At 52.9% G+C, this 22297-nt stretch overlaps 1 protein-coding gene and 2 pseudogenes across 7 annotated transcripts; 2 read left to right on the top strand and 1 right to left on the bottom strand.

Moving 5' to 3' along the window:
* Positions 1 to 383: 383 nt before the first annotated feature.
* On the top strand, positions 384 to 2716 carry LOC130845598 (ras-related protein Rab-28-like; annotated as a pseudogene).
* Positions 2717 to 3708: 992 nt separating this feature from the next.
* Positions 3709 to 21862, top strand: CLN6 (CLN6 transmembrane ER protein). Of its 7 annotated transcripts, XM_057723032.1 has the most exons (9): positions 3925 to 3944; positions 11076 to 11190; positions 12086 to 12308; positions 14099 to 14195; positions 14441 to 14539; positions 15662 to 15888; positions 16167 to 16222; positions 17717 to 17839; positions 19491 to 21862. In XM_057723032.1, the coding sequence occupies exons 4-9, from the start codon at positions 14099 to 14101 to the stop codon at positions 19759 to 19761; spliced, it is 873 nt and encodes a 290-aa protein (XP_057579015.1). In that variant the 5' UTR covers positions 3925 to 3944; positions 11076 to 11190; positions 12086 to 12308; the 3' UTR covers positions 19762 to 21862. The 7 variants fall into 7 exon arrangements, with proteins under 7 accessions (XP_057579013.1, XP_057579012.1, XP_057579019.1 ...); XM_057723030.1 differs by lacking the exons at positions 12086 to 12308; positions 14099 to 14195 and having other exon boundaries at positions 3709 to 3944; positions 15700 to 15888; positions 17756 to 17839; XM_057723029.1 differs by lacking the exons at positions 12086 to 12308; positions 14099 to 14195 and having other exon boundaries at positions 3709 to 3944; positions 15700 to 15888.
* On the bottom strand, positions 6962 to 7600 carry LOC130845582 (FUN14 domain-containing protein 1-like; annotated as a pseudogene).
* Positions 21863 to 22297: the final 435 nt, after the last annotated feature.

Below are 22297 nucleotides of genomic sequence, written 5' to 3'. Positions count from 1 at the left end.
TGTGGAGGGAAGGGTCTAAAATGCAAATATGATGGTGCCACTCCCCTGCCCAAGAGCCCTGAACTGCTTCCCACTGTTCTCAGGATAAAGGCTGTCCTCCTCTGCACTGGTCCCTTCCCCACGTCCACTCCTGTTGTTCCTCCTTCCTGCCCTTTGCTGCTCTCCCTGAACTTCTTTCTGTTCCTCCAAACATCAGGGTCTCTCTGGATGCCAGGCCTCTTGGCTGACTGTACTCTCTGCCTGGAACCTTCTCCCCCACCCCTTATGTGTTTTTGTAGACGTCTGCTCAGACTTCATTGTCAGCTCAGAAGTCCAAAGTCACAGCTCGGATGTCCGTCTGAAACCAAGTCCCCCTAAACCAAGTTCATGATTAATCTCTCTATCCAAAACTTTATTCCCTCTCTTGTCCCCTCTGACCTCAATCCTGTGCTAACTGACCACTAATCAACCAGAGTCAGATGACTAAAACTGTTGTTGTTGATAACATCATTAATGTACTGAAATTGCTATTACAGACATCATCATCAACATACAAACTCAGGTTGTTGCTGCAGCGCAAGATGAGCTAACCCCCCAGCCATGGACCATCTGGTTGGAGAATCATAACCAGAGATATCCTGACTCCTGAAACAACAGTTAGCAAATGTCACAAGACGATGATTAATCCCAGCCTCTTTGTTCTTCCCCTTTAAAAAAAATGCAAACTCAAAGACTAAGTTGGAGTGGCCCTGAGGCTTTCTCCCACTCCCTTGCTTGGCGCCCTGCAGTAAATGCTGTACTTCCCTTCACCAAGTTGGAAAAAAAAAAGTGTTGTCCACCATTAAGCCATCAGCCACCACAGCTGCCCCCCATGGTGCACCCTGACGGGAATTCAGGATGGAGAAAAACAGGATTCTGGCCCTAGATAGTCAAGATGCATATCAAAGGTCAATGAGCCCAGACTCTAGCATCTTCCCATACACTAAAATCATTAACTTGAGCTGTCTGTTTTTTTGTAATTAGCAGTAATCTTTTGATGTTCCACTACATTTTTTTCCCCCACCAAAATCTCAAGGGGGGCGGGGAGGTGGGCAAGATGGCGCCCGGTGAGTGATCCTCCCCGGACACCTCCAGTGGCCGCGGAGACACCCGCGCGGGGGGTGCTGCCCCCACCGCTGCCTTTCCTCCTCCTCTCCCCTGCCCCCGGAGACCTCCTCCTTCCCTTCCTCCTTCTGCCTGGGGGGCGGGGGAGGGGGGGTAGGGGTAGGGGTGGCCTGGTTCCTGGGACACCCATGTGGGACTCTGAGGAGGAGAGCCAGGACCGGCAACTGAAAATCGTCATGCTGGGGGACGGCACCTCCCAGAAGACCTCCTTAACTACGTATTTTGCTCAAGAAACTTTTGGGAAACAGTACCAACTATAGGACTGGATTTCTTTTTGAGAAGAATAACGTTGCCAGGAAACTTGAATGTTACTCTTCAAGTTTGGGACACAGGAGGGCAGACAATAGGAGGCAAGATGTTGGATAAATATATCTATGGAGCACAGGGAATCCTCTTGGTATATGATATTACAAATTATCAAAGCTTTGAGAATTTAGAAGATTGGTATTCTGTGGTGAAGAAAGTGAGTGAGGAGCCAGAAACTCAGCCGCTGGTTGCCTTGGTGGGCAATAAAATTGATTTGGAGCACATGCGAACAGTAAAATCTGAAAAAAACTTATGGTTTTGCCAGGAAAATGGTTTTAGTAGCCACTTTGTCTCAGCAAAGACAGGAGACTCTGTCTTCCTGTGTTTTCAGAAAGTTGCTGCTGAAATCCTTGGAATCAAGTTAAAGCAGAAACAGAACAGTCACAGAGGGTGGTGAAGGCAGATATTGTAAACTACAACCAGGAACCTATATCAAGAACTGTTAATCCTCCTAGAAGCTCTATGTGTTCAGTTCAGTGAGCACATTTGTCTTTTGTATTGATAGTTCTGGTTGCTCTTGGCCTCTGTGTGGGCCAGAGGACCTTTGGGACCTTGTTTTTATCAGTGACCATCTCTGTAGTTCAGTTAACACTTTCCTCTCAACTCGCTTCATCATTGCATGTTGCCTCAGCCTCAGGCAGCTCCTTGGACTGGAAAGAATTCAACTTTGGGATCACACACTTTGAATTCAAAATGGAAAGCCCATTCTCTGGAATTAGACCACTTCACCGAAAAAGAATAATGTTGGTTCTCTTTATGTCCTCACTTCTTTTTTCTCTGATGTAAATTTTTTTAAACAAGTATGAAAACTATCCAAGTCTTGATCATCAGCCAGGATTTGGCCACCGCACAGTTTCATACTCTTATCTGAACTCATCCCTGGCAAAGTATGCTTCAGAGTGCAGACATTTAAATGAGTAATATATTTATTTTATCTACAGATACTTAAGAAGGCATTCTTTTGCTGTCTATTGTGAGTGAAAATATATAAAGCTGTATCTAATTGAAAATGCTTGAAAGAAAGCTATACTAGAAATTTTTTTTTTCATTTTTTAAAAAAGAGCCTAAATTGTTTATATTTTAGCTGTAGCTCACAAAGTAGTGAGTATTTGGATATTGTATTTTTATTATTGTATCATGGTCATTATGTATTGTGTAATCCTCAGGTTAGATGGCTTTCTGAATTCTGATAAACGTTCAGCTGATGCTCCATGTGGACTTTCTCCTGCAGACTGTGTAGGAGTACTCCCAGGATGAGTCATGACTGTTGTAGGATCTTGTGGATCAGACTGTACCTAATGTTCAGATGTTTTTCTCCTGCAAATAAATTTATTTAAATTACAAAAAAAAAAACCCAAAAAACTCATAGGCATCCTTCTCCTCCCTTACCTCTTTGGAACAGTTCCTCAGAGCTATCTGAGAGGCTGTTTCCTGGCCTACAGGCCTTAGTAATGTCGCCGAATAAAATACAATTCTCATCTTTTAGGCTGTGCGTTTTTTTTTCAGCTGACAGCTACAACTCATTGTCAGTAAACTGGCTTTGCTCCACATCAGCAAATGGAGTTCAAGTCCCCAAGGCCTCCTCCAGAAGCCTTGTCTGACCCCCCCCCCCCGCCCATGTAAGCCCTACTAGGGTAGGAGTCATCAATTCTTGTATGGGACCCAGCGCTGCTCAGGAGTTAATACATGTTTGAATGGAAGAGAAGGGAAGTAACTTTTACAAAGCCACAGAGTCCAAGAGAGTGCCAAAGCCAGAACTGGAATCTGCATTACCCCCACCCTTGGAAAGAATTCGCTCTTCTTGGCGTCCTACTCTCTTAGCCCGCCGATTTTTAATTCCCAGCGTCAAGGGCCACAGAGTTGACATTTTAAGGAGTGTTTTCTTCCACCCGAGGAAGGAAGGTGCACAGCACAGTGGGGAAGGACATGAATCCGGCCCGCAAGCCTTCCCGTCCCCCAAGGACTAGGGAAATGCCGTCTCGTCTCCTCCCCAGGGGAGCATTTGGGCCGAATGAGTCTTTCCCCAGCCCAGCCTAGACTAATATCCGGATCTCGGGCAGCCCAGGCAAAGCTGCCCGCCCCCGGTCACGCAGGGAACCACAGCCCAGCCCAGCCCAGCCCGGTGAGGCCACAAGCAGGGCGGCCCTGCCGCCATCCCCGCTCGCCACCCGGGACGCCGCTGTCTTCGGGCTCCTCCTTCCCGGCGCGGAGCTCGCCCCGCCTCCCTCGCTCCAGTGGCGCATCTCCGGGCCCCGCCCCCAAGCCCGGCCCCGCCCCCAGGCCCGCGCCCTGGGGGCCCCGCGGTCTCCCGCCGGCCCGCCCCCGCCCCCGCACCGGGGTATTTGCTTTCCCGGCTGTCGGGCCCGCCGAGCCCGTCTCCAGCTCGGGGCAGCGGGGCAGAGGGCCCGGCCGGCCGGCGGGGCAGCCATGGAGGTGGCGGCGCGGAGGCGGCAGCAGCCGGGCGCGCAGCCGGGCGCCTCCTTCCCGCAGGCCAGGTGGGCGCGCGCGGCGGGCGGAGCGGAACGGCGGCCGCGCCACGTGACGGGGCGGGCTGGGGCTGGGGCCGCGGGGCCGGGGTGGGTCGTCCGCGCGCTGCCCCGGCGGCCGCTCCCTCGCCCCCTCGCCGGAGCCCTGTCGCCCCCGCGCTGCTTCCCCTTCCGGGGGGAGCCCGGTACGCAGGGAGACTCTGCGGCGGGCTTCGGCGGCGCGGCCGGCTCTGGGACGGTCGCTCAGCTGGGGTCCGAGAAACTCGGGGTGGGGGCGGCGGCGGCCCGGAGGACAGCTCTGCTCCCCAGGGCCCCTAACGCGCCTGCAAGCCCCACGCGCCAGCCCAGGTTCTCAGGGTCCCTCTAACCTTGACTAGGACTTGGATTCTGGTGTTAACAGGAGGCTCACTCCTTGCCCCGAGGAACCCAAGAATGGGAAAGTAAATGGAAGAGACTGCGAAGTGTGGACGCTCCCCTCCTGGGAAAGAATGAGGAAGGGCTTTCCCCCCACAGTTGCTATTGCCGTCTCTCAGTCAGGGGAAGTTATTGGTTTATGTAGTTGAGACCAGGCGCTTCCGACAGAGGAAAAGGTACAGAAGCCACCTTTTACTCTTTCCCTCCACTCTACCTTCATCCCATTTTACAGATTGCAGACATTCGCTGCATAGAGCAGACATTTATGAAGCATCCCTGGTGTGCCCAGCGCTGTGCAGACACTAAAGGGGGTGGGTAAGGTGAAGCCGGGAGGGTGCCACAGTCCGGTAGGACCTGGGAGGAACAGGCCAGGGGCTGTCTAGGGGGGCTTCTTGGAGGAAGTGGAGCTTGACCTGCATCTCAAAGTCACAGTGGGTGACAGGGGAAGAAAGGCGGTTCCAGCCAGGGGAAAGCTTGGGAAAGGCAAGGAGTGCAGTGGTGCTGGAACTTTCCGTGTGGACAGTGGCAGGAGGATGCAGACTGATGGGGAAGGGCCTTTAATGGGAGCAGGGCTGGAACCAGAGTGAGAGCCTGGAATGCAAAATTTAAGGAGACGCTCACTCTCGGGATGCTAGTGCTCAAATACCTTCCATGGCTCCCCTGTGCCTGCTGAAACGTTGGGCCCTATGTGCCTCACTTGCCTCGCCCTAGCTCCTGCCCTGAATGGTAGGTTAAGGATGCAGCTTTTGTTCTGCAGGGCACAGGGGAGCCATGGAAGATTTTTGAGCACTGGTGTGCTGAGTCAATTTTAGGAAGTTTGTGGTATGATTTGGGTTGCAGGAGGAACTCTGAGAGACTTGGCTGAGAGTAGCTCTTTTCTCTGCTACTAAAAGATATCTCTATTCTGGATCCCATACAACTTGGGGGTCTTTGACTGCCTTGACCTGTGGTAGCCCATTTAGAAAGGTCTGTAAGTATCAAAAGGTGGTCACCACTTTATCTCATGTACAGGGTTTTTCACATGCAGAATCTTACCCAGTGTTTGTGTGTTTTGTGTATGTGGAAACTGAGGTTTAGAGAGGTTACATCGTTTGCTGGCAAGAACCAGGACTTAAACCCAGGGCTTCTGATTTCTGGTTTCTGTTCTTACTACTCCACAGTGGCTGTTGAGGAGTGATATCCCTCTTTACTCCTACATGAGCTCCCCACCAGCCAGGGTGCTCGTGGGGATGGCATGAGGGGCTGGCTTTCTTCTGGGGTGTCTCTGCCCCTGCCACATTGGGTGTTTCTAGGCCCGTTCTCAGTATTATTGCTGCACAAAACAGTAGGCAGAATCATCCTGTCCAACTCCTAGGATGCTTGGATTTCCTCTGCTACATCCGTGCTTTGCTTACATACCTCTAATGACAAGGTGCTCACTTCCTTTTAGGGTACCCTAGTCCAGCTTCCACCTGCTCTGTTGACAGTTTTTTGTGTTGTAATCAAAGTAATACATGCCCATGATTAAATATAATTGCACAGACCAGCTTAGAGTAAAAAGCAGTGGTCCTTTTTCCACCTCTCCCTAGTATCAGAGACAACCATGTTAGCTCTTTTAACTGTTTCTATGAGAATTAAATTCATATTTCTAAATAATAATAACATATACTACGTGCATACCACTTTCTGTGGGCCAGGTCTTGCTCTTACATTTTTGCACCAAAAAAAGTTTTTGGAAAAAAAGAAAGTTTTTGCATAATTTAATTCAACCACAACTTTTGAAGTAGGGTTTACTATTCCCCCATTTTACAGATGAGAACATTGAGGCCCAGGAGATAACTTGCTCAAGATTTGGTTAGTGGTGGAGCTGGGATATTAACCCAGGCAGGCTCCAAAGTCCACACACAAAAGCTATGCTCAACTGCTATTTCTTGATTTATCAATTTTAGCCTCTAAGCTAATGTTTACCTAATTTCTTGTTATGACTTGGTTCACTTGTACCTCTCCCATCTTCACAAGATGGTTCTTTTTATCACCATTTTTAGTTTTGCTCTTTGTTACCTTTGTAGCCTTAGGGAATATGTATATACCATTATTTCTCTTTTGGTCAACGATAAAGCAATATCTTTTTTTTTAACTTTATGTATTCATTTATTTATTTTTTGCAGTATAGTTGATTTACAATAAAGGCAGTATCTCTTGCTTCCTTTTTAAAAGGAGAATATTAGTCTCCTACCCTAAACTTTAGCTTTCTTTACCCTTTCTCCAAATCCTGTCATCTATAGTTTTACTTTCCAGTTGTCAAGGTTGACAGTATTTACCTGCTGTTTTTAAATTGTAATTGCCTTCCATATTTTGTTTGTGGGTGACTCTAAACTTTGAAAATCAGTATACAATGTTTTTATTAGTTAAGCTGTGTAAATATTGTTCCCTGCAGAGTCCAGTAAGTTTAATAGTTACATTTGCTTTCTTATATTGCTTTCGTTTTTCCTGGAGTTTTAATTGTCTTTTCTTCTTCTTTTTTTTTTTTTTTTAAATAATGAAAGCCATGTTTTGCTCTGGAATACTATTATACACATACCATACAGGTTATTTTATAGCAGATACTAGTCTGCCACATTTCAGATGGCAAAATGCTAAGCAGTGAGTTTGGTATTGTCCAGCTAGTTGTTTCTTGTCATCCTGGAGAATCTGTCAGTGGGTAATGTTGAGACCATCTTGTCACCACCATTTCTCTCCTCAGAGGTGACTCCACCGTGATAGAACATTCACATCCTTAAGACGCAAGGCCTAGCAAAAAGCCTCCCACAAATCCACTGGATATCACAATATTCTGCTTGACAAATTCTGTTGCTTCTTCTATTATATTGTTGATTTCAGGTGCTGCCTTATTTGCTCATTTCTTAATCTGTCTTTTTGCTTTGTTTACATCTTTTTCAACTCTCTTCCAGTCAATCTGCACATAGCCACTGTGACTGGCAATCTGAAGGAGAAGAAAGCCACCACCTACTGCAGTTGCTGCAAGTTTTCCAACTTTCTGAAACAAAAATCCTGCACACCAGCCACTCACTCCACCCATTACAATCTGGGTGGCTACTGAGTATTTTTCTACCATAGGTCCGGAACTGTGGCCAAACACTCGATTCCACCAGTGGTGTCTTCTTGCATACTCAGTTAAATCCAACACTTCGTAAGAATCATCATCACTTTCATATTCTTGGGGAGGGGGGTTCCGGGTCGCCATGATACCGCCGGCGGCCTGTAATGAAGGTGGTCCCCTGTCTTTCCTTGTTTTACTCTCATTTTCTCATTTTTTGCTCAAACTTTTCATCATGTCAGGTATTTCACCATTATGTACACAGAACCCAAATCAGTGCCTGTATCGTCCTCATTCCTAGGTCCCTGCTTGACTCCACCGTGGTTGAGATGCCTTACTTTTCTGTCAGGCAGTCCTGCAAGACACTGCTGACTGCTTGAATATTTGATCTGTGTGTTATGTGCTGTATGGTATGCGCTCCCCAGCTGTCGTGGTATCAGTTTTCCCAGGTGGCAGACTTGTAAAGCTGTGGAGGAGAGAAAAGGCCATCCTTGTCTTGAGTTACCTGCCATTGTGCTTTCCTTGTTGTTCTCAGCAGGAGTTTCTCATGGTTGAGGCCTGCAGCTGGCACAGTCTGGGAGCTAAGTGTGTGGCGTGTGTGGAATCAGGAACTTGGGTTTGGCTTGAGGATGCTTTTCCCCAGGACAGAGGCTGGGGGAGAGGATGCCTTCACCCTCCATGATCTGCCTCCGGTGCTCAGAGTCCCAACAGCAGAAAACCAGTCAGATGCTTGCCAGTCTTGATTCCCCAGTTAGGTGTGTGCCCGGTACCTGCCCCTTTTCTTCCTGCTCTGCTCAGCCAGGCTGGACTCTTGTTAGGGATCCCCACTGACTGTGGTGCCTCCTGAGGTGGAGGAGGAGATAGTCAGTGAGCCCCTAGTTTGTGCTTGGTATCCACAGCTTCCAGAGACCCACACTTCAGTGCTTCCTAGGCTTTCAAAATGCCTTTGTATCCTGTACCAAACATCCTGCTCTTTGCCCAGCTTGAAGGTTTCCAGAAAAAAAACACTGAGGACTGTTATCCTCTTTCCCCATCAGAGTTCTTCAGGCCTGGAGGTTGTCACTATCTGCTTTTTGAGGCCTTGCTCTGATGGTCACAAAAGGGAAGGGACGTGGTGGGGCCTCTATACCAGTCACTCATCTCAGGTAGTCCTTACGGTTAGTCTGGGAATATCTGCGCAGCCTGAAGGCCCAGCCAGCCCTCCTCTTGCTTGCACCAGTAAGCCAGGCATGTCAGCTCCCTGCAGCGCCTTTCTCACTTCCACCTCCAGGCCTTTGAATCTGCTCTCCTGCTGCTTTTCTGCCTACTTGAATCCACCCCATCCATGCTTCCAGGCTCCCTTCTTCCTGCAGGCTTTGCATTGCTGCTCCAGGCCACACGGATCCCTCTCTATCTTGATCTCCTGATGTACCACAAAGCTTATAATAATCAGCAAAAGAATAGCAAGCTACTTAGAGTACAAGTCTTGAATCCATATAGACCCAGGTTTGAATTCTCTGCTCTTCAGGCCTCCTGGGTTGCTAGCAGCAGAAAGCTAGTGTGAACTGCAGCTACCTTAGTAAAAGGTAATGTATTGGCTCTTGTGGCCAAACCATTGCCTTGGGGATACCTGGAACTGGGAATGGGAACCCTCTCAGACCTTCTCCTCCTCTCGTTCCCTGCTTCTCTCTGCAGGGCTGCTTCATTCTCAGCTGGCTGTCCCTTGAGGCTGGGACCTTGGCCACAGGCAGCCCCCGGTCTCATCCTTAGCACCCCAGCACCAGAAAGGAAGGTGCTCTTTCCAACTCTAGTTAGAAAAGTCCCACTGGGCTGGCCTGGGTTGCTGGCGCTCCCCGTGGCTCAGGAAACATCATCTCTTATCAGAAGGAGGGAGTGGGAAATAGGCTGACAAAAGGAATAGTTGATGTAGCTTCTTACTGGGGTGGGTAACCTTGGTTAAGTCTCAGTACCCTCATCTGTAAAATGGGAGGGTAACAGCCTCCTGGTATTGCTGTGATGATGAGATGAGATGGTGCAGGTGAATCTCCTAGTATAGCACACAGTTGGCACTAAGTGATGGGGGCACTGAGTAGAAGGGACAGCAAGACTTAGTTGACCTAGGAAAGGCCTGCTCCACCTGTCTTACCTGCCACCAGAGGATGGTGAGATTCCCCAAGAGCTTGCCTCCCTGTCTCTGGGTTGCTCTAGCAGCCCACGGTGGACCATGCTTGGAATTGGCTGAAAAGGATCCCAGAAAGTTACAGAAGAATAGCAGTGTTGACAGAGGAAAATCTTTATGGTGCCGCTAAGCTAATGTTTGCCACTAAAACAGATGAGTAACTAGTAGCTGAGGTTGTTTTGTATCAGCCAGTAATCGCTGAGCGTAAACCATGTACTAAGCTGAAAACTCAGAGATTGTGAACTCACACAGCTCCTGGTCTTGGCACAAACGGGACAATAAAACTCACCTCAGTTGTCTTAGAAGGAGTGGGCTGCTTGTCACCAAAGGTATGCAAGTAGTGGCAGGGACACTGTAAAGAGGATTTGTATTCTGATGGGGAGGTTGGTGAATTGAGAGAACCTTAAAATCGCCCTTCTTCTTGAGGGTCTAGATAATAGCAAAAATTCAGCCCTGTGATGTCATGGCCTGAGTGGGAGTTAGGGATGAAGCACTCCCTATAGTGGGCTTTGGGAAGAGCTTCATCAGGGAAGCCTTCTTGGAGGAAGTGGCGTGTGCACTGGCCCTTGAACTTCAGCTCATTTGTGAAGAGCAGATGGCTCACTGCTTTGCAGGAGGGACAGGCATCCAAAGTTGTGTTGTCAGATGGTGCTCCGCTCCTTGCCACATCTCTCGCGTCACTTTGTCCCTGCTGTCTTCCCTCTTAGGTTTCACTGTGGATTGGTGAGAAGAAGGACACCAGCAGCCCCATTGCTGCCTCCACATGGTTCAGAAACGGAGGGAAAGGGAGGCCCCCTGTTCATGCCAGTCTGTTGTCTACAAGGCATATCTCACTAGAGGGCTTTGATTGGTCCAGCTCAGGTCACATGCCCATCCCATGGACCACTCACTGTGGATACAGTGATGGGCTAGAGGTTAAAAATGTAAACTCTAGAACCTAATCATTTAGGTTCAAATATTAGCAGTGTAACTTTGGGCAAGTTACTCAACTCATTGGGCCTCCGTTTTTTCAGTTGTCAAATGGGGGTAATATTCTAACCTCAAAGGGTTTCTGTGAGGGTTAAGAGAGTTAAATGAGATGATACATGTAAACAGCTATAGTAGTGCTTGGAATATAGGAAGTATTCAATAAAAGGGAGCTGTCGTCATCCGTCACCATGTTTCACGCTTTTCAGCCACGTTTGCATCCTTCACCCCATCTGATTTCCCCATCATTCCATAGGTGAGAAGGCCCAACAGTTTTTATACCTGTTGGGCATTTTCCTTCCTGAATCGTAGAGAAGCAAAGGTCAGGGCAGATGGAGTCCACTCCCAGGATACCTTCCCCTGGAACCACAGTATTTCCAGCAGAACTTTTTCCTAGAACTTAATCATGTTCTAGGAAACATGATCTAGCATGTTCCCGCTCCCAAATCTCCGTGGCTCCTGTTGGTGGGGAAGCTTGCCATGGGAGGAGAGAAGAGCTGAGCCCTTTCGTCTGCCCCTTTCCCAGGCACAGCTCCGTCAAGGCTGCTGAAGCTGCCGGCATGGCCCCCTTCCACCTTGATCTCTGGTTCTACTTCACCCTGCAGAACTGGGTTCTGGACTTTGGCCGCCCCATTGCCATGGTGAGTGCGAAGCTGTGGACGGAGCCCCGACCAGCAGTGAGGAGACAGTGTGACTTGCATTATCAGTGACCTCAGACAAGTTATTGCTTCTGCTGGTACACTGTGAGAATAGGTCTGGATGCTTTCACGTCCTTTAGTTCTGTGACTGTGACCAGTGCAGCAGCTGCCAGCGAGTAGGGGCACTGGGGGGCCTGTGCCGCCGCCCATATCCCACATCCAGGTTTAACCAAAGCACCAATTCAGACAGTGGGGTCTGGGAAAGGATCCCACCAGCCTTCCCCACAGCCTTGGGATAGTATTGTTTTTCTGGAGGGGACAAGTATAGGCTGGGTGTGCATAGCATGACTTGAGCCTTAGGTAATTTTTAGTGTCACCTGGTGAAACCATCCCCTTCCCTCCAAGGCTACTTCATGCATCAGTGTACAGTGGTGGCCTCTACAGAGATGAATACTGGAAGTGCACCAAAGCCCCTCATTTGTCATAGATAGATGATGATAGATAGATAGATCGATCGATCGATCGATAGTTAGATAGATGGATGGACAGACAGATAAAAATTGAGTGAGGTACTACCGTGTACTAAGGTGTTAATTTTTGCACATGGGTGGTAAAAATAACAATATCCAACACTGACACTGGCACCTCATACATGCTAGTACTAATGCCAATTAGCAAAGCCTTTTGGGAAAGCGGTTTGTCAAGGTGATCACTAGTACCTAGAACACTGCCTAGCAAGATATGTGCTCAGTGCACTTGTACTGGTTGAATAATAATAACAACATAAGGTAGAAATACCGGTTAACATGCATTGAGTGCTTACTCTGTTCTAAGCTCTTTATGTGTTTAAACTTATTTAGCTCTCCCATCAATGCTACTGTTAATCTCAATTTTATAGATGAGAAGACTTGAAGATAGAGAGGGTAAAGAACTGGCTCCAGGTCACCGAACCAGCAAGTGGAGGAGCCAGCATCTGCCCCCAGGCACTCTGGCCCCGGACCCCCCCCCATCATGATTACATCCAGAACCCCAATGTGTTAATCCCTCCTGACTCAGTACGACCCCTTCCAAGAACCTGCCCTGAAGATGTAATCAGCAGGAAGACAGCCTCTGTACCAAAGGTGTTCATTGCAGTGCTGCTCACAGTAGCCAAACCTGGGAAGGGACTTGAGGGTCCAGCAGTAGGGACTGGGCAAATCAGCTTTGCTGTGTGCAGTACAGAGGCTGCTATCTGGGCATTAAACAGGAATTATGGATATTATAGGGCAACCTGGAATGTTTAAGGAGAAGAAAGGTGCCTAAGTGGCATGCATGCTGACTGCCTCCCAGTTAGTAACAGCCCTAAGAACCTTGTATACATGGGACTTAAGGGGGATGAAGAAAAGCTTCCTGGCAGCGGTGTCAGGGAGGAGGTATGGGTGGATGTTGAGTCTCCTTTCTGCAGGCTTGCCATAAGCTTTACAGGTTGTTTTTTAAATGTAGGTAAAAGTAAAGGGACAGAGCTGGGAGTCAGGGCACCCAGTCAGGCTTATAAGTGACTTCGGGCAAGTCAGTGTCATCTGGGCTTTGGTTCTCTCCTCTGTAAGAAGACTGGTTAGACTCGCTGCCCCGAGCCCCGGTGCAGCATGAAGGTTCCACATACTGGAGGACAAAGGAGCTGCCCATCAAACTGGTGTTATGGGGAGAGGAGAGATGAGGCTGGGCAGGCTCATGGCTCTCCTCACTCACTAGGACTCAGCCTTATCTGGCCTAGTAGGCAAATCACTTCCCCATCCTGCTTGGAGTTGCCGTGGCCACTAGAACCGTAAGTGGGCTCCCGAGGACTATGTATTTGAAAAGCTCGTGTGTGCACTGGAGCGTTCCACGTGCACGTGTGATAGTCCCAGATTTGTAATAACTACAAAATAAGACCTTTTATAACTTTTACAAGTTATAAAAGTACTATGTCATAGTTATAACAAGTCGATTCACATCCAGGTGTGTGAGGAAGTGTGAGAATCTCCCTTTCCAGCCCCACCCCTGACAGTCTGAGGCGCACCGTTCCCCTCCTTTCTCTACTCATGCAAACATGTATAGATCCTTTTTTTTTTCTCTCTAACCAAAATGAGATTTTACTTTATACATTATTTTGCAGCTTTCTTGTTTTACTTTAGAATATATCATGGATATCTCGCTATGTCAGTACCTATGAGGTGTCATTTCTGTTAACGGCGACCTCACCTTCTGTAGTAAAGATGTACTGTGGTGTATTCAGGTAGTCCTGTTTGGTTGGAGAGTCAGCCTATTTCTGGTATTTTGCCATCACAAAGAGTGTTGCAGCCAACATGTATATCTTGCTACAGATAAAGATATGTAGAGATACATGCACGCAGCAGGTAAGAAAGAGATTGCGATTCCTGTATCCTGAGAGTTTTATTTCTGCAGGTTGGTTTTGTCTGACACAGCATTTGTTAATTAAAAGAGAAAAACATTTAAATTTTTGATGGAAATTTATGGTCATTACCTGTGTTTTCAGTCAGCAGATACCAGCTGTAAAGTGTGGCGGGGCAGGGGTTGTGAACTGCTTTGACCTCCAGTAGGGGTTTTCACACTGACCCCGACAAGGCTGGGACTCACTGGGGTAGACCAGTAGGAGGAGCAAGGGCATTCCAAACAGGAACGGCCCAGGCCTGCCTGCCTCTCAGGGAAGGTAGGAAAGGAAGAACTGAAGCTGCTTTGTGGAACTCACTCATCTTCTCCATTGTTTCATAATGTATAGTTTCAACCTAATTTGTAAGTGGTCTATCTGCTCAGTGGACAGAGTGTTTTTCCACACCTGGGTGGCCAGGAGATCTTGTCATCATCCTGGGACCTGGAGTGTCAGATCCCTAAGGGCCCATGTAGAGCACCTGGGCCACATTTCATGTTACAGATGGGGAAACTGAGGCCTGAAGAGGGGCAGAACTTGCCCAGCATCACCCAGAAAGTTGGTGGCACAACTGAGTCCAAAAGGAGCCTCCAACTCTCAGGCCAGTACCCAGGGACCTTTATTTAGTACCCACGGGGAGAGGGACACAGGGTCATGCCCTGGATTTGTGTCTACTGTGTGTTTACCTTCTCTGGGATTCAGTTCGTCTGTCTGAAAACACCTTCACTCCAGTGCTGCCGAGAGGATCCCAAGAGATGACGGAAAGAATGACGTGTGTGCAGAATTGGTTCTGAGGGCATCATGGGGCCGTGCCTAGTAAACCTCCTTCCTCCCTTTGCTCCCCAGCTGGTGTTCCCTCTCGAGTGGTTTCCGCTCAACAAGCCCAGCGTGGGAGACTACTTCCACATGGCCTACAACATCATCACCCCCTTTCTCCTGCTCAAGGTACAGCCCCAGGCTCCCTGCCCTCCCTTCCGGCCCTCACTGCTTCCTCCACCCGGCAGGAAGCTGGTAGCCCGCGGAGTGCCCCAAATCGGGCTGTCTCCTGCCTGACTCTGGGGGACAAAGGCTGGGGGACATGCCAAGGACCCAAGGGCCCCAGGGGAGGTGGGGCTGCCTCTGTCTGGGAGGGATGGAGAAGGCCTCCCCAAGGAGGGGCGTTTGATTTGGGCCTTCACCTGGTGTGCCTGGGGGTGAACTGGGAGAGACCTTCAGGCAGGAGCACCTGAAGAGAAGGCCACGCTTGAGGAGCCATGAATATATTTGGGGAAGCTGAGGTGGAAGGAATGGCTGGGTTGCCCACAGAGAGGTCAGGAACCAGCTGGGAAGGCAGGTGGGGGCCAGCTGGCAGGAAGGGCAGAAAAGGAAGGTGAGCTCTCTCCTCTGGCCTGGAGATCCCTGACTTAGAGATACCACTGGGAACACAGAGCTATCTCCTAGATAGCTCCAGGAGATATCCGGGTGATGGCTGTCTCCAAGATAGCTCTCAGCTCTGCTAGCTTTGCATTTTGCCAAACAAGTGCTCTTAAAACTGTCGCTGTTAACTGTCTCCATCATTCTGTTTTTAGAGAGACATTTCACATCTCCAGAGGTACAGAAGGGGTAATCTCAGAATTCAGAAGCGTTTTTAGTTAAATAATTTAGTTTCAGAAGCACCTGCCCCATCCCTGTCATTTTCCTTTTTGTTTGAGTGGATCAGTTGCTCAGAAATGGAAGGGTTGCCACAACAGGCCAGCCCAGCCACCCAGGAGCAGAACTGGGGGTGGTGGGAGGGCAGGGCCTGGAGCCTGGACACCTGTGTTGGAGGCCTGGCTGTCACCTCCAGCACGGCCCGTGGGTGTGTGACTTTGGGCAGTGAGCTGGCCCTGTTGAGTGTTTCCTGTCGGGCACAAGAGGTTGCTGATTCCTGGCCCCTGCTGGGTTCACAGGGATTGTGTGAGACGCTGGAGGCTGGACTGGCCCCACCAAAGGGACCTACCAATTTGAGAGTGACTTTCCAGCTGGTGGCATCCATCCCACTCCGAGTGTGAGGGAGGGAAGCAGAGGGTGTCTTCTCTCGTGATGCAGGTGGGGCTCATACACTCTCGGGCCTCCCTCTGACCCAGCTCATCGAGCGGTCCCCACGCACCCTGCCGCGCTCCCTGATCTACGTCAGCATCATCACCTTCATCATGGGCGCCAGCATCCACCTGGTGGGCGACTCCGTGAACCACCGCCTGATCTTCAGCGGCTACCAGAACCACCTGTCAGTCCGCGAGAACCCCATCATCAAGAATCTCAAGCCTGAGACACTGGTGAGCGCCTAGCCCAGCACCGTGGTCTGTCCTGGAGGCCAGAGAGATTGGCCTAGATGAGGGCAGATCGCCCCGCTAGGATGCTCCTGTATTACTAGGAAGTGGCACATAGCCCCTCCCCCCCCCACCCCGGGCCCCCTCCTCCGAATAGGGAGGGACTGAGGGCACTGGGGGAGGCCTGAGCGTGGGCGGGGGGGGTGACCCGAGGGCTCCATGGGCCCTGCACCCTCCCTGAAGCCCCTCCGCCTCTGCCCCTACCTCGCCTCTGCCACCCGCAGATCGACTCCTTTGAGCTGCTCTACTACTACGACGAGTACCTGGGCCACTCCATGTGGTGAGTGATGGGGCCCGTGGCCCCAGCCAGCTGTGCGGCCGGCCTTGGTGACCCTGAACAAGGGCGGAGCGGCTGGAATGGCGTGCTCTTCCCCGGCGGGGGCGCTGTCCCTCGGCTCTGGTTCCCGCCGTGCCTCCTTCCGCCCCCGCCAGCCCGCAGTGCGCGCGGCGGCCGCTAGAGGGCAGCGAGTGGCTGTCCTCCCTGGGCCGAGGCTGCAGCGCCGATAAACATCCCTCCGCGACGGGGAGGGGGAGGGGGATCTTGGCACCTCGGGCCGCGGTCTTGGGCATGGCGGCAGGCAGGAAGCCGAGCAGGGCCGGCTGGACTAGGTTGGGGGAGGGATGTGGGCGGGGGTGCTGTCTGTGCACCCCCTCCCTCCGCACTCCCAGAGGAGCTCCTCCCTCCCACCCCTTCACCTGCAGCGATAAAACCTCACAAATGCGGGCTCAGCCACAGGAGGTGCAGGGTCCAGGCTGCGGGCAGTCATCTGTTTCTAGGCCCCTGCCTTACACGGGATTAGCTGGGGCCAGTGGGAGGGGTGTACCCATGGGTGGACAGCTAGCGGCAGAGCCAGTCCTGGACCTGGGTGGCCCCAGGCCCCAGTGAGGTGGGCTCCCTCACGTCACACGTGCCCTACACTGTGTCTCTGGGTTCTGTTTTGGGGCCTGGAAAGTCAGGGCATCGCTGGACACACGGGCCTCTTGCCAGTTCTCCCGGGCCTTTGCCCGGAGACCCTTCCCGTGGAAGGCTGGGGAAGGGAGGAGGAGAGAGGGACAGAGGCCTGGAGAAGTGAAAGGGCAGGAGAGGACTGGGCGGGTGTGGGGGCCGCAGGAGGGGGAAGAGGGCAGGTGGGGGAGGAGAGAAGGTGGTGCCTGGGGCGGGAGAGGGTGTGTGTGAGAGGCAGCACGGCGCCTGGGGGAAGCAGCCTGTGTGTGGAGGGGAGAGGGTGGTACTTTTGGGGTGAGATGGTGTGTGTGTGGAAAGGAGGTGAGGCTGGGGCTGAGTGTGCGTGAAGGGGCTTCACACAGCTGCTGGGAGGCCCCGGCAGGTGCTGTCCCCTCACCTGTTTTTAAACTGGGACCTCGGGCCTCTCCCTCCTCCACCTTGCTGGGAACACCCACTTCCGGGGCAGTGAGGGGCTGGGGCTGCTGGTGTTCCCGCGAATGCGTGAGGCACGGCCCCCCGCCCCCCACACACAGTGAGGGCGGCGGCCAGGGCGGTGTGGGAGGGAGCCGCCCCCCAGCCCGTGGGGCCCTGATCTGCACGTGCGCAGGGAGCAGGCCTCATCTTCCTGCTTCCTTCCTGGACCCCCTGCTCAGGAAGGGCTGCCAGGGAAGAGTGCCCTCACCAAGCCAGACATGTGTGTAAACCATGAAGTGAGACTGCGTGGGATGGTGCAGGGAACCCGCACAAGGGCGGGTGGGGAAGGGGCCCTGGGTGGGGGGGGGGTGGGCGGGGCAGCCCGGCGGCTAAGCGCTGGCGTCCCTGTTGCAGGTACATCCCCTTCTTCCTCATCCTCTTCATGTACTTCAGCGGCTGCTTCACTCCCACCAAAGCGGAGAGCTCGATGCCAGGGGCAGCCGCGCTGCTGGTGGTGCCCAGTGGCCTGTACTACTGGTGAGTGGAGAGCAGTCCTGGGCTAGGGGAGGGCTGGGAGCCCTTGGTGAGCCAGGCAGTGAAAATGTGCTCTTGACCACAGACCTGGTCACTGTGTGACCCCAGGTGAGACTCTCCCTGCTTCCTCCTCTTTTAGTGGGGACTGTGACAGTGCCTTATGGTGGCCACTCTGTGACCAGGAAGCCAGGCCTGAGTGTGACCTCAGGGCCAGTAGAATCTGTCTCCCGACACCAAGCCCTGTAGAGGCCTGGGGGCCTCCATTTCCTCCTCTGTGAAATGGGGATAATACCTGCCTGTCCCCCTTTTGGGACATGGTGAGAATCCAGGAGGAGAGAAAGGGGCTTTGTAAACTGTGAGGCATCATGGAGGTGACAAGGACAGATATGGGGGCAGGAGGTGGCATTCCATGGCCTCAGGGGCTCCCCACCTGGCTTCCTTTTCCCTCCAGCTCTCTCTTCCCATTCCAGAGGACCCAGGCCTCAGCCAGGCTCTTACCCCTCCTCTCTCACTTCTGCTCTGGAGACAGGCTCCCCCAGGGATTGTGGGTGTTCTAGAAAGGACCAGCGCTTCTCTGGTGGGAAGCCTCCAGCCAGATGAAAAGGGCCTCCTCTCCTGGGGCCGGCTCCAGCCGACCTCCAGGGGCTGCCCCTGGCCAGCTGAGGGGGTCCACCAGGGTGAATCCTTATGTGCTGAGGCATCCGTAGGCCCGCTGAGGGTGGGGTTAAAGGGAATGGGTGGCAGCCGCAGCTGGAGGGAAAGAGGTGCGACGTGGGCAGGAGAGCCTCAGCCTGTTCTTACCCACGCTACCAGAGTGATAGCTACAGCAGGCCGGTCACTGAACAGTATGCTTCTGCAAGGACGTAGTTCTTGTCAGTAACCTTGAGAGAGAGAGCCATTTATGCCCCCTTTACGAGTAAGAAAACAGAGTCTGCAAGATGTCATGTAAATTCCCCGAGGTGACACAGCCACTAAGTTGCAGAGCTATGCAGTTGCTTGAGTGGGATGGGTCGGCGTTGCAGTTCTGTCTAGAGGCAGGGGAGTGGACGAGATAACCTCCCAGAAGCCCTCTAGCAAGTATTACTGAGTTCCTGGCCAGGTGCTGGGGACTGCCTTCAGAGCTGCAGGGAACCCTGGGAGGTGAGACTGTGTCCCAGCCTTCAAGGAGACAGTAATGACAACTCCCATAAACTGAAACTGCATTCCCAAACTCAGACGCCTTTAGGAACCAAGCTGGTAACAGGAATGCATCGAGCAGCCATCAGGTGAGGCAGTAGGGAATGGTGGGGACTGTGGCAAGCTGCAGAACAATGCTCACTTTTAAAGGGAGCAGCTGCTTTCTCCTCTCATCGGTTATTGTCACGTGCGAACACAAGCCTCCTGTGAGCAGGGAAACCAGAACTCCACGTTGACAGATAATCTGTTATTTAAGCATTGGCAACAAACACAACATTTTAAAAAACAGTAGCTCTGCAAGCCAAATCAATGTGCTGCGTACAGGTTGTGGCTCAGAGGGAAGTGCTTCCCTGAGCCTCTCACCTGATGTGCTGTTCTGACCGACTGGGAGGGCAGCCTGGTACTTGGGTAGAGGCCGGAGGCCGGGCAGGATGGACTGTCATGGCACCCACCTCCGCTCACCTGCTGGCCTCCGCAGGTACCTGGTCACCGAGGGCCAGATCTTCATCCTCTTCATCTTCACCTTCTTCGCCATGCTGGCCCTCGTCCTGCACCAGAAGCACAAGCGCCTCTTCCTGGACAGCAACGGCCTCTTCCTCTTCTATTCCTTTGCCTTCACCCTCCTGCTCGTGGCGCTCTGGGTCGCCTGGCTGTGGAATGACCCCGTGCTCAGGAAGAAGTACCCGGGCGTCATCTATGTCCCTGAGCCCTGGGCCTTCTACACCCTCCACGTCAGCAGCCGACACTGAGTCCGGGCACTGGCGCTCTGCCGGGTGGGAGATGGACCATCGAGGGCGTCTGAGCGTGGGGGTGTGTGTGTGTGTGTGTGTGTGTGCACGCCCGCGTGCATGCAGACTCACACATGTGGAGTGCATCACTGTGAGATTGAGTTGTTTTGGTCAAGTTTCCATTCGGTTTGGCTCTTTTCAGGACGGGGTGTAGTTTGAGGCAGTGTGTCCAGGCCAAGAGCTGGGCCCTGCCTTCCTGTGCACCTGATGGAGTCGAGCCCTCTCACTCCCACGGCTCAGGGCTGTCTCTTCCTCCTGGGGTGTCTTCTGGTAGCCGTGCGGGAGAGGCCTGGGGGGGGCAGAGGTCGGGAGGGGACTTGGCCCTATCACCCACCCCCTGGCTCACTCCTTGTATCTGCCCTGACCCTGGAGGCCGGATCACGGGTCACGTGACCTTGCTGTGTCTTAATGAGCAAAGCACATCCCTCCCCTGGGCCGCATCTGCACTAGATGGGCCCACGGTCTCAAAGTCGGTCGGTAGGCCGCTTGCAGTCTCCTCTCGGGGCGGCCTTGGGAGCGATGAGTGGTTCTACCCTGTCCCTGCCCTCTCCGACCCTGGGAGGGGTACGTGCACCCCAGACCCTCACCCAGCCTCAGGCTGCACGGGGTGTTGAGCCACCCGACTACGGGGAGCCAGAGGCCAGCCCTCCCCGCTAACCACTGGCCTGCCCTCGGGGTCTGGGAGCTCCCCAGCCGTGTCCCTCTGCTGGAAGCTCCGTCTCCCTCCCCTCTCCAGGGTCGTGGTGTCCGCCTGACCACAGGTTTCTGAGCAGCTGCTGAAGGCGGAGTCCTCACTTGCACTACTTCCTGAGCCGCTCACTAGGGGCGGGGATGCGGTGAGGCGCCTCAGTCAGCCGTGTCCCAGCCTGAACCCACGCCGGCCGCCAGCAGCCCTGCGCCCGGGAAGGGGGGCCTGGATCCCCACGGGCACTGGGGCCAGGTCTCCTCCCGCAGCTGCAGGCTCCCCAGCCTCATTGCCCCGCCAGCGCTGGCCCACGTGTGCGCGGGGGTCTCGGGAGGCCGGCCTCGCCCTCCCCGGCCCTGCCTCCTCTCCTGTGCTCTCAGGGAGCCCTGTGCCTCACATCCTCCTGTTATGTAGGGTCCCCCAGCCCCTGGGCAGTCCCCGTCCGGCAGCATCAGGGGTGAGTGTGAACTAAGGCGGTGTGGAGCCAAGCCCGGCTGGCTGCTGCTGCTCCCTTTGGGTGTGAATTTGAGAGGCAGGAGGAGGGAGTGTCTGGTCTGGGGCCCGGCGGGAGCCCTGGGCCCACCCCAGGGGCCCACCCGTCTGGCTGAGGGCAGGTGCTGCTGCTGCCCGCTGGCCCTCCATGCCACTTAGTAGGGTCCTGAGGTTGGGGGGTCACCGGCAAGAAGGGCCTCCTCTAGGTCCCAGCTCTCTCCAGAGGCGTCTGGGGATCGTGCGGGTGGGGCCAGCGTAGGGCATCTCCAGACCTAGCCCTCAGAGACGTCCCAGCCAGCCTCCCAGCTGTGCCGCCAGCCTGTTCCAGAGGCTGGAGTAGAGACGGTGCCCTCTGGGGGGAAGTGGGGAGCGCCTGGTTTGTGGGAGGTTGGCACTTAGTCTCCGGCAAGTCACTTGACCCCTCGGGGGGGCCTCAGCTCTTGATATTTGAGGGTCTCAGTCTCACCGCGCAGCCACCAGATGCTTCATGGGCTGCTCTTACCAGAAAACACAGAGCAGGGCCACGCTGGACAGGAGACGTAGGCCGTGTTGTGATGAGAGGAACACCTTTCGAGGAAAGCACCTTTGTTTTTCAGAGTTGCTGCCGAGGTATTGTACAGCATGATAACCCTCCTGACACCCAGAGTGTGGACATAAAGCCTGGAGTCTAGGGGTCCCACTGCTTTCCCAGGCAGCTTTTAAAATAACCACTCAGCGTTTCAACCCGTAAAAGGCTAGTGCCCTCCACCCCCACCACCCTATGATGGGAACTTGGTACCCTGCTCTCTGTCCTCTCCCTCAGGACCCGGGATTGGGGACAGCCCTTCCCCGGGCTCATTGTACCCCTGGCATCTGGGATCTGCAATAATAAATCTTGTGACTCCACTTCCTTCGTGTGGATGTATTGAAACTGCCTTCAGCCAAAAGGACCCCATGGGTCTCCCATTTGCAAAGTGGGAGCTGGATGCTGGGGGAGCTGCCTGCCGCCCCCTCGCTCAGCAAGTCACAGGTTGCATGTTCTTAATGCAATAAGCCAGCTCCGGCCTCGGCCTCGCAACGCACAAGGGCCCCCACCTGCCCAGCAACCTCGTTTGACTCCTTCCCTACCTCAAAGCCACTGTTAACTCCAAAGTCTGTCCCAGGTGTGTTTGCCACACAAGGACTTAATGGATATTTTCTGAGCAGGCCCAGGCCTGGTTATGTGGGGTCTGAAACTTATACAATTTTGGGGGTGCTTGATAAGAAAGCAATTAAAAAAAAATAAATCACAAGTTATCAGAGCCTCAGAGGTCCATGTCCCTCTTTAACTTGAACTCTTTG

Source organism: Hippopotamus amphibius, chromosome 2 (assembly GCF_030028045.1).
Source record: "Hippopotamus amphibius kiboko isolate mHipAmp2 chromosome 2, mHipAmp2.hap2, whole genome shotgun sequence".
NCBI classification, from domain to species: Eukaryota; Metazoa; Chordata; class Mammalia; order Artiodactyla; family Hippopotamidae; genus Hippopotamus; species Hippopotamus amphibius.
The sequence above is the reverse complement of the archived record's forward strand: the minus strand, read 5'-3'. Positions and strand labels throughout refer to the sequence as shown.